This window comes from Bufo gargarizans, chromosome 6 (genome assembly GCF_014858855.1).
Source record: "Bufo gargarizans isolate SCDJY-AF-19 chromosome 6, ASM1485885v1, whole genome shotgun sequence".
Lineage (NCBI taxonomy): Eukaryota > Metazoa > Chordata > Amphibia > Anura > Bufonidae > Bufo > Bufo gargarizans.
This window is the reverse complement of record NC_058085.1, coordinates 60,660,582-60,672,748: the sequence shown is the minus strand read 5'-3', so window position 1 is coordinate 60,672,748 and position 12,167 is coordinate 60,660,582. Positions and strand designations below refer to the sequence as shown.

Sequence of the window (12,167 nt, the reverse complement as noted above, 5' to 3'; positions counted from 1 at the left end):
GCTCACAGACATCTATATGTCATATTAGCACATATAGACCAAGGTCTTCATCCTGACATAACCCCTTTAAGCACCCTACGAAGCTAAAAGATAGATAACAATCAGGTTCACGGAGAGAGAAAGTGTGGAGTACAAAGTTAAATGGAAGACTTAATGGCAGATGAGGACTAACATGTAACATAAGGAATTTATTGGATTAATATACTGATACGTGTCATATAGTGCCCGACTAAGATATGTTTGGCTTTTGTTGGTGTCCTGCAGACTAATATTGGAGGATGAGGTGTCAGCAATTACGGACATTTCTGCATTAGACATAAGTACACGTGGAACATTTATCAATTAAAGGGGTTGGCCACTTTCTGGGTACTCTTAACCAATGTGTTTGCAAGATGATTACATGACACTTACTAATATAGCCTTTGTTGAAATTCTGCACCATTTTCTAGATATTATAAGTTATGCCTCCTTGTTTACAGAGTCTTTTGTGCTGTCCACACAGAGGTCCTGTCCATAAAATGGCTGCTGATGTAGGGTCATGTGACCAAGCAAATCACCTCCATGTGACGTCTTCTGCATTCTAACACACTGCATCTGCTCTAAACTCCCAACTGTGCAAGTACAGATGGCAGGTGCAGTATAATTGAACAGAGGAGACATCACATAGAGCTGATTTGCTTGGTCACATGTCCCTCCATTAGCAGCCATTTTATGGACAAGACCTCTGTGTGGACAGCAGAAATGACTTTGTATACAAGGGGCCATGCCTTATGAAATATGGAAAATGGTGCAGAATTTCAACAAAGTGCCATATAATCATCTTACAAACACATTGGTCAACAGAAACCAAAAAGTGGCCAACCCTTTTAACTATTAGATTGGGGCCCACTGCCCGGACCCCTACCAAACATGGGGGTGTCCAGTGTCTCCTATTCTCTAAACCCAAGCAGATGGAGGAGATGCAGAAAGCAATGACTTAGAGACCCCATAGTAAATTTTGGTCTTGTCCCTATCCTAAAAGAGGGAGCATTCTGACCGCAGACTCAGAGGTTCTCCAAGACTGGGAAGCAATGGTCAGGGGGCAGACAGGAAGCAAAGGTAAAAAGTTTTATTAACATAAAATAAAATAAAAAAGACTCATCTTCACAGGCACTCCAGTTTCAGTGCCGAGCTCCTGTCTTTACCGCTTGCAGTCCCAGCGAGACCGGAAGCATGACCTGCCATCTACATGCTGGTCAATCAATACTCTCAGGGTGATCTGTGGAGGAATGGCCCATGACAACGTACACCCCGATGACATTTTCGTTTTTGCTTTTGAATCCTAACCCCCATCAATTAGACCATGAGTTCTCCGAGATCACATTAAAATGTATTTAGACCCTAAACAGGCCCTTCTATAACATTATTTTGGTTGCACAAATGAAACTATCCAGCACTTTCACTAGATGGCCATCTCAGATGATACTTTCTTGCCACAAAGAGGATGGGAGGGTTTATGCTGCGCATGACTCAATGAATGTCAAGGTGGAGGCAGGGGGTTGATTGATGGCATCCTCACACTGTACCACCAAAGCGGGCAATCATGTGTTTGGAATAGACATCTCCCAAGCATCTCCACATCTCATGCAACTGTTACACCCTGGCAGCATATTTCATTATAAGTCTATGGGAGATACAAAAATAGCTGAGCAAGCGGGGCATGGGACATTCTCAAAGCAATCTGGCATGTGTTCGGAAATCCCTTTTAAGTAATTAAAACTAAAGTGAGAAGAATTTTCCGGTGCATGCATTGATGCATAGGGTCTATTTACCAGAATATACCAAATAATGTTTAAAGGGGACTTCACATTAAACTGCTAAAGTACAAATTCACCTTCAGTGAACCTACTCTTATATAATAAAGAATCGCTTAACCAGCTGTTTCCTAATGTACACTTATTGTTGGAATCATTCCCTTTGCCCACATGACTGTAGAGGGTTCACATTTCCTGCTGTTGCCTGGTATTCGGTATATGGAGTGGCAGGGCAGGCTGGAGAAAACATCTGTGGATGCTGAGAGGCAGACAGGGAAGCTACAGGGATTTCAGATCTTTAACACCGGCTCTGTAGTCAGAAAGTGTATAATGTAACTCTTTTCAAGGTTAATCTTCATTAGCTTTTCACTGTTAAAGGGGTTTTCCGGGATTTTCATATTGATGGCCTATCCGACTCCTGGAACCCCTGCCGATCAGCTGTACGAATAGGTCGCAGCACTCCATGAGCGCTTAGGCCTCTTCCTAAGCCACAGTGATGTCACGTTCATTGGTCACATGGCCTAGACGCAGCTCAGAACAATTCAAGGAAATGGTGCTGAGCTGCAATACCAAGCGTAGCCACTATACAATGTATGGCGCTGTGCTTGGTAAGCACTGCGGCCTCCTCAAACAGCAGATCGGTGGGGGTGCCAGGAGTCGGACCCTCGCTCTCATAATAATGACCTACCCTGGGGAAAAAAAATCTGTGCACACAATATGACTGGAGATTACAGGTATAAGGATTCTGTAGTGTGTTTGGAACGACCACAACATGGCCTATTCCTTGCAGATCTAAAAGGCTTTTCCGAGCTTATAAAAAATACAGAAAAGCACCAAAATCAATCTGATGCCAAAATAACTCAGAAATGAAAATTTTTAATGATCTTGTCCAGCTTTGTACCGCACCTTTGTTTTGATATTGCAAGGGCTTGCTATGGTTGGAATTACCGCATAAAGTTACTAGAATTCCCATGATTATTTTCCCCCATCACAAGCATTGTTTCTATATACAGCTTACTTCATGCCCTTGTATTACAAGGCATGTAGGTAGTGATGTCATTATTCACTGTCCTCACACACTTCATAGATCTGCTACTGACAAACTGTTCTGCTGCTCACTACACAATAGGCTGCCCAGCATGAGAAACAGGAGTAGGAGAGCCACGAACCATACATCAAGGAGGGGAGATGGGAGATAACCATGGACCGCAACAACGGGAACGGCAGTGTGCATGAGCCCTAACTCCCAGACAACCCCTCAGCTTGAACTGGGTAAAACATGGCATCGGGAACCGTATGTAAAACAGCTGTAATATGGTAGTCACAGTCTTTGTAAAGAACCAGTTCTAGAAACATTTCTTAGAAATAATTGTAGTGTGGAAGTGTAGTGTGGAAAACTGCAACACAGCTACTGGTACATGTGAACAATGCCATAATCAATTACTGGTCACTTCTCTAGCGGCTGGACTGCAAAGATCAGACCTTTATGGCACATCCTAATAATATTCTATAAATGTCTCTATACAAATTAGCTCTACTCCAGGTGGAAGGAAACTGTTCCTCTAGTGCCACCTACCAACGAGTAGAAATAGCTTTCTACAGACGGTTGTCTATGGTTTGGCTCATGTCATGTTTCAATGCTGTTTCACTGATTTACGGGGTGGCTAACTATTGTGGTGATGTGTACAGTAAAAATCCTGGAAGGGGTGTATATCTCACCCAGGTTCCTCAACTGGGTGAGATAAGTAAAGTCCAGGAAGATGGCGCTGGCTTCAGCAAACATAGTTGCTGGAGCTATTTGTTTATTAAAGTACAAGGGCTGGATTTTATTTGGACTGGGAAGGTAGGTTTGGTAGTGGGACCTCCCCAGTCCACCTCCATTCCAGGGCATGTTTTCCCCTATCCCGAGGTCATCAGAGATGAGGCCTGCTGTAATCAACAAGGGATAAAACCAACCCTCTGTGTGTCAGTCGGTGAAAAGAGAGGACTTGGAATCAGAGGCCTACAGAGCCTCTGGGTGGTCTCAGCAAGGAGGGCTGAGGGGCCACGAGGCTGTGTAAAGTCAGATCTCTTCCCTGTATGGACTTGTGTTCGATGAGTTGGAACTTGAGACCCTGTGTATAAGCTGTGCTTAGAGGTGAGTCAGGGAAAAGGACTGTGTATTAGTTAGAGTACAGACTGCCAGGAGTTATTTCATTCTATTTATGTTTGTGTGGGTGCGAAAATAAAGCATCATATAGACTTTAACCCCACTGTCTGACGAGATGTCTGTGATTGCGACCCCCTGAGAGAGAGGCACCCCTTACACTATGGGCAGTTTTCTTTCTTCTGGATAGCCAATTTGCATACTTCTCCATAGGAGCATTACTAGTAAGGCTCTCTACACCAGCTGGATTTCCACAAGGAGAACTAGTACATTCCAAAAGAAAACATTTTCTTGTAAGAAAATTCAATGGGGTGTAAAAAAAGTAGCACATTATGGCGCGCTCTATATTTGTGCCTTTTAGAGGTTTTTGCAATTTTTTTTTAAAATAGCAAAAAAAGAGGTGCGGCTCAGAGGAGTGGTGGGGCTTAGCAGAGCCCACTGGATTCACTATAACTTTCGCCAGAAACTGGCGTAAGTTATAGCTCAATGAGAAAAGAAGTGGATTACTGGACTATTTTACTATCTGGCCGCAAATCTTATTTCTAGCCGAGCACCAAATCTATCCTGTATCTTATATGTTAAAGAAAAGGCAAAGTGTATGAATGTGGTCATAGGAAGCGGAAGGTAAGGACAGTGATAGGAAGAGAAGTGGACGGCTACGTGTTCTTCATCATTCCAGCTCCTTTTTCTATTCTCCTCATAATTTCAGCTGTTTCTCCATGATTTCTTTCAATTTAAACTTTTGGACCTGAAATGAAGAGCAGACAGAACAGAAAAATATGATCGGAGATCTAAGAAAAAATAAAATAAAAATTTAAAGGGGCGGTCTTGATAAAACCGATACACTAGTGCAGGAACTGGGGTCAGGTGCATGACACAAGAGTTCTCTCTAGGTCAGTCATCCACCACCATCTCAGGTCCTGCAATAGTTACACCGGGAGGGCTCCTTGAGGCTGCATTCACACATTCAGTTTGTTATACCGTTTTTGGAGACAAAGCCAGGAGTGAGTATGAAAGGAAGGAAGAGTGCAAAGAAACGATATCTCCTCTTTGTTGTATTCACTCCCGTTTTTGCAGCCTTAAAAGGGGATGTTCAAGATTTTATTTATTTTTTAAACCAAAACTTTTTAAACCACTGTTAAAAGAAAATGATATTCACCATCCCAAACTCCCTACATTCCAGTGCCACTGATCCCTTCTCCCCACTGGATTTTGTTGTCCTGAATGCCAATCACTGCTGTCAGTGGTGCAGTATACCGCTGAGGCCGGTGATCGGCTACTGCGATCACGTGTCATCACTACAGCCAAATTACCTCATGGCTGCAGGTAGCAGGCAGCAGCGCTGGAATGGAGGATTGCCGGTAGGTTTATTTTTAATTATTCTAACCGTTCCCCTTCCAAAAAAAATTGATAGACAGACTGATAGATAGATAGATAGATAATAGATATGTAGATAGATAGACATACAGATAGATAGATAAATAGGCAGATAGACAGATAGATGGTTAGACAGACAAACATATAGATAGATAGATAGATAGATAGTAGAGATATATAGATAGATATATAGATGATAGATAGATAGATCATAGATTGATAGATCATAGATAGATAGATAGATAGCTAGGAGATAGAATAGACAGATAGATAGATAGATAGGAGATAGACAGATAGATAGATCTCTAGACAGACAAAATGGCACTGTGACTTATAAAGCGCACACTACTGAGCGCTTCCATTATGCGGTGACGGTTGCGCTGCACTCACTGCTCCCTGGTCTTCCTCCTGGCGCTGAGCTGCATTGTCCTGACTGCGCACAGCGTCAGGGTGTAGTGTGCACACTAGGACAGGACGTATTTTGCCGGCTTGCCCTAGTGAGCCTGTGATCCAACATGCCCCATCTTTCTTTCCCCCCACATCAAAAAGGGAAAGACAGGGGACCCCCATACACATTAGATGGGCGGCCGGGCTTGCCAAAATCTGCAGCTTTGGCCCACATTAATCTTATATGTATGACCGGCCCCTTTTCTAAACCTGGACACGTATATGAAAAGGAGCTTCTCACCGCTCCTGACATGTCTGTTTTAGTGACTACCTGCATTCCCAAGTTATTACAAATTCTGGAGCATCTATTCTTATGACTCTATGCTGTGCCGTCCCATTATTATTCCTGCTAGAAGTTATGAATGTATTGGTAGCAGTTTGAAATGAAGGTCCATACTGGGAGTTACCAGTTGGGGGTGTTTCCTTGCACAGTCTGACACTGGCAGGACTGATTGGATAGTGGCAGTCTGTGCAGGGACACACCCCAACTGGTAACACCCATCTGGACCTTTATTGTTGAAGGTCCATAAATTCTAGCAGAAATAATAGAGGAACTGCTTAACATAAAGTCATAAGAGTAGATTGTCCAGAATTGTTATTACCTGGGGAATGCAAGTAGTTACTAAAACAGACATGTCAGGAGCGGTGATGGGTCTTTAACCCAACTACATCTGTATCTGTCCTCAACACAACTGCCCATGTGAGCCTCACTTTGGTGCAGGGCAATTCTCGTACTCACTTACCTTTCCAGAAATTGTAAGAGGATAGTCATTAACAAAGACAATGTAACGAGGAATCTTAAAATGAGATATCTGTTGAGTAGAAAACAACAAAGCAGACGGATGAAATTTACTTTACTATATAACATGTTTTTATGCAGCACTTTATGATTTATTAGCGAGGTCTGATATTCTCCTTATAGGAGAGCAGACAATATCCGTGAAATAGGGCAGTCTATTCACGTGACAGATTCACTTTAAAAGGGATTTCCAGGACTTCTATACTGGTGATCTATCCTCTGGATAGGTCATCAGTATTTGATCAGTGGGGGTCCGACACCAGGGACCCCTGCCGATAAGCTGTCTGAGAAGGCGTTGTGCTTGGTGAGCTGAGAGAAGGTCGCGGTGCTACTACGAGCACCACTTCCTTCTCAAACAGCTGATCGGAGGAGCTCCCAGCGTCAGACCCCTACCAATAAGATACTGATGACCTAGATCATCAGTTCAAAAATCCTCGAAAACCCCATTAAACACTTACACTTCTGCCCAATACATTTATAAGCATAATCCAATGCAATACATAGGTAAGTCAGTGTATTATAGAAGTGATCAAAATCCCATGGTGGGACTACAAAAATGGTAAAAAAAAATTATACCTCAAAATGGTACATTACAACTCGCTCCCCCCACTCCTTTCCAGTTGATAAGCCCTCATATATATATATGTTAACATAAAAAAAGTACAGACAATTGTTGCTTCCTTAAAAGGGTTTCCAGAAGTTTCATATTGATGGTCTGTCCTCAGGATTAGCCATCAATATGATATCAGTGGGGGTCCAACACCCCCACACTCCCCCAGATCAACTGTTATCTTGTAGCTCCGGCATCAAAAGACGGAACCGGAAGTACACAGCTGGTAACTGCAGTACTGCTTCCACTGAATGGGAGCAATGCTGCAGTAACCAGCTCCATCCACTACATAGTGGATGGAGCTGTGTAGTTCCACCACCAGAGCTTCTCGGAAACAGCTGATCAAGGTGTGGGGTGCTGAAACTCCACCAATCTGATGTTGATCTTTGGAATAGGCCATCAAAAACAATATCCTGGACTATCCCTTTAAGGCAAAAACTAGCTGCATTCTTATGGAAATGAAAACTGCAATCACCACTGATGCCTAACCTTTTTTAGTGGTTTTCTAAAGTTGTCTATGACATAATGACACTGGTTCCTACACTGGTCTAACTGGCTTCCGTAATCTGCCTGTTTGTTTTTCACTCTCTGTCTTCCCAGAGCCATAACGTTTTTATTTTTCTGTTCCCATAGCCATATGAGTACTTGTTTTTTTCGGGACAAGTTGTACTTTCTAATGACAAACGTTTTATATTGCACATGATGTATTGGAAAGCTGGAAAAAAATCTAAATGGGCTGTAACTGGAAAAAAAACTCTACAGTTTTATGGGTTTAGTTTTTACAGCATTCCCCATGCAGTAAAACCCACCAGTTCCCTTCATTCTCCGGTCTTATAGTAATACTACATTTAAATAGTTTTTTGTGTATTTTACTGGAAAAAAAATCTGGAAATTGTTTTTTTCTTTTCCTCACCATAAAACTTTTTTTTAATATTTATGTCCATGGCGCTGTGTGAGGGCTAATTTTTTGCAGGGTGTTTTTCAGTTGATGGCATTTTGGAGTAGGTTTTTTTCATAACTTTTTACTTAACTTTTTTGGGTAGGTGAAGCAGCAAAAAGAAAAAACGCAAATTGGCCATTTAGACTTTTTTTTTCTGTTACGGCTTTCACCACATGGGATAAATCCATTTCTATTTTAATAGTACAGTGTTTTGGGATGTGGCAATGCAAATGTCTCTGATCGGCGATAACACCGATTAGCTCCCTATGTAAAAATGCAGAAATCTGGTGGCAATGGCGCTCTACTCTTTAAAGACCCAACCTCTGGCCTACATGTACGGCAGATGTCGGGAAGGGGTTAAAGGGGTTTTCCGATTAACAACATTTATCATCTCTCCAAGAGATAAGTGATAAATATATGATGACTGCTGGGACCCTATCTGACTATGAGAACAGGGCTTAGCTATCTCCGCCAGTCCCACAGTGGTGAATAGAGCATTAGTCACGCATTCGCACCAGCACTTTATTCACATACAATGTTTGTGAATGTAATATGTTAAGAAGCTGGACATGCCTTTGCTGATTTGTGTTCCCCTATTCTAGAATACACAGCAGAGCCTCCATATTGAGGTGCTTTGTCGATTCCACCGCTCACCTTTCCTTTGCAGTATTCTTTGATCTCTTCTGCAGAACATTCTTCATTTGGACGGACTCTGATGGCGGCACAGATCTCCTCTCCCATCCTTTCATCTTTTACTCCAATCACCTATAACAACACGTTAAAATGTGACCCTTTGACATACTGCAGCCCGTGCACATGACCATTACTTGTCCATTCCCACCACTTACCTGCGCTTCCATGACTTTGGGAAGAGTGTGCAAGAACTGTTCTATTTCAGCTGGATATATATTTTCACCCCCTCGGATAATCATATCTTTGCAGCGCCCAACAATCCGACAGTATCCATACTCGTCCATTGTGGCTAAATCTCTGGTGGGGGGGGACACAACATTGTTTGAGACCATCGGTTGCTACATGACCTGACTTCATAGAGCCACCATAATGGTTAGGGCTCATGCACACGACCATTTGTATTTTGCAGCCCGCAAAAAAAAACCGGATGAAATCCATGTGAAATGTGTGTTACATCTGTATTTTTTGTGGATCCATTGTAACAATGCCTGTCCTTGTCCGCAAAACGGACAAAAATAGGATATGTTCTATTTTTTTGACTTGTGGACATATGGAATGCACACGAGTATTTTTTTGTCTGTTTTTTATGCGGCCCCATTCAAATGAATGGTTCCGCATATGGGTCGCAACAAAAAATAAGTTTGTGTGCATGAGCCCTTACTGTCCTCTCCTGGGTCTTCTCATTCTGAAGAACATATCTGACAGCATATTCTCATCTGTAGCTGAATTTAGGATTTTAGTAGCCTCTTACGGTTTAAGTCTTGTGCTGTGCCGTGCACTTCAGTATCCAGCGCAGGTGCAGTCCAGGAAAGATACTTGCAGTAACAAACTACCATCAGGCCTCGTATCTGTACTGCGTCTGCGAAGGATACTGAAGTGCACGGCACAGCGCAAATCATTAGGAGAAGTCAGGGCCAGGCATGATCACTTTCACGCTGTCGGTGCGGTCAATCACAGCGGAGAAGGTGCGTCAGTTGCACAGAGAGCAGAGCCTCTAGGTGTAATGGCAACGCCCCCATTGCTCCTAGAGGCTCATTTGCATATATTAAGGAATCATATTTCTCAGTAATGCGGGCACATATGAACATGGGACCAACACAGATGCCTTAAGCTGCCAAGTGCATATATAACAGGTGAGCCAATTTACAAATCTTATGCCCTTTAACACTGTATATTATATAAATTATGGAGAATCTAAAACTCTAACATGTCCTCTAGTTCAGTAGTAATCCAGAAGCCATCACTTACCCAGTTTTGTACCATTTCTCGGAAGTAATTGTCTCTCTGGTTTTATCTTCATCTGCCCAGTAGCCCAGCATGACGCAATAACCTCTTATCTGCAACTCACCGGGGCTATTTAATGGTACAATGCAACCTGTGTTGGTGTCTACTATTTTTGCCTAAAAAAAATACAAAAAACTGGAGTTAGTGTAGCTCTGGAGGATGGGGGGTTGCAGAGATCCAGCTGCTGTAGGGAGTCTCCCAGGCAATGCTCTCTGGGAAGAAAAGTACGCAAATTAGCTCTCCTCCAGAGGCAAGAAAGCTGTTTCTCTAGCGCCACCTAGAGGTAGCTCCCCTGGAAGTCATATCTGGGTTAGTGGAGAGAAGGTTCACATTAAAGAGGTTGTCTCATCACAGACAATGGGGGCATAACGCTAGGATTTGCCCCCAATGTCTTATAGGTGCGGAGCCCCGAAAGTGGTGGAGAGCACACTAAGCTCATTCATGGGGCCACCGAAAATAGCCAAGCGCTGGCTCGGCAATTTAGTTCGGCACATAGAAGTGAATGGGAGCGGTGGCCGGTCATGCGAGGTGCGCTCTTATTCACTTCTATGGGGACAGCGATTGGTGGTGGCCGGACCAGAGTCCTCCAGCCACCACCTTGCGGGGCTCCGTTCCCGATACAGCTGCCCCTATAAGACAATGTGGGCATATCCTAGCCATATGCCCCCATTGTCTGAGATGAAACAACCCCTTTAATACTGTACGTTAAGGAGAACGTCCACAGCCTCACCTCAGTATGGGGCATAACAGATCCTACAGTGTCACATTTTCGAAAAATGTCATCATAGGCAAAGCCTGAAAAAGTCACCGGGCTGTTTTCTGTCGTGCCATATCCAATCTGTAAGAAAGAACAACACAAGGGCGTCATTGAGATCCCATAAGCATCAAAGTGAAGAAGGAGAACAGTTTTGAAACCAGAACAGCCCTGACTTGCAGGGGTTAAACGTCTGCCCAGGAACCGTGTTTGTGCATATTTCAGGGGCTGCTCCTTTTTGCTCCAAATACATATTCCTGGCTGCTTTCCACATGCCCCTCCTTTGTCTCATAAGCAAGAGACATGTGGCAGCTTCACGAGAGGTCTATGTGATTTTCCAAAATACAACTAGGCTGCCAGATTTTGAGATGAGCGGAACTTAGGTGAGACATTTGGGTCAACCAAGAGACACTTGGGTATTAAAACATATAGACCTACAGAAATGTAGGAAGGTAGATTTTAGCAGGTATAAGCTCTGACCAAAATGAAGTCAATATTAAAAAAAAGAGTCACTGAGCCAGTTGTCTAAACCCTGAGAGTCAGACAGCTAGCCACAAGCTGCCTTTAATAGAGAATATAAATACTGCTTGTGCCAAGAAAGTGTCTCCTGCTGCCCGACCACTGGCAATACCCGGCAGCTACATAAACAGCACGTAGAATCCTTGCCAGGGTACAGCCATGCATCAGGGCCTTCTGACAGCCCCTGTCCTGAGCGCCATGTCCGTAAAAGTTTCTCTCTCATTAGGATGTGTTACTAACAAAACAAAAAAATAATTTTTAGTGTATGTTCACAAAGCTTAAAGTGGTACTGCACTTTCAGTAAACTTTTGATATTTCGTAGGTACAGATCAAAAGTTTAGATTGGTGAAGATCTGAGGCCCCTACCGATCTCTAGAACGAGGGGAGGGAAGCTCTCGATTGGCATGTTCTCTCTACTCGCTGCAGGACAGGACTCAATAGAAAGTCTATGTGCCCGCCTCGCTCTCATCGCATAGCAAGGAGGGAGAGGACACTTATCAAGCGCTTATCTCCCCTCATTCTAGAGATTGGTGGAGGTCTCAGCACTCAGAACGAAATCTATGTGAAATTTTAAAATGGCACTGAAATTTCAGTAAACATTTGATATGTGATAGGGACATATCAAAAGTTTAGATCTGTGGGGGTCTGAGTGCTGAGACCTTCACCAATCTCTAGAACAAGAGGAGAGAAGTGCTCGCTTAGCAGCTCTCTCTCCTCACTATACGAGATGGGAGCTGAAGGGACCCATAGGCTTTCTATTCAGTCCGTCGCGCTTCCTAACCTGCAGCGAGGAGAGAGCTAAGCG

General features: G+C 43.3%; 1 protein-coding gene across 1 annotated transcript in view; it reads right to left on the bottom strand.

The window, feature by feature from the left end:
- Positions 1-739: 739 nt before the first annotated feature.
- ACSF2 (acyl-CoA synthetase family member 2) overlaps positions 740-12,167 on the bottom strand; it is a 170,414-nt gene continuing 158,986 nt past the window's right edge. Inside the window, exons 11-16 of the mRNA XM_044300135.1 lie at positions 10,820-10,927; positions 10,054-10,205; positions 8,961-9,102; positions 8,767-8,877; positions 6,507-6,575; positions 740-4,687 (exon numbers count right to left, since the gene is read on the bottom strand). Coding sequence (XP_044156070.1) covers positions 4,637-4,687; positions 6,507-6,575; positions 8,767-8,877; positions 8,961-9,102; positions 10,054-10,205; positions 10,820-10,927 — 633 coding nt within the window. The 3' untranslated portion in view covers positions 740-4,636. The remainder of the gene's footprint in view (positions 4,688-6,506; positions 6,576-8,766; positions 8,878-8,960; positions 9,103-10,053; positions 10,206-10,819; positions 10,928-12,167) is intronic.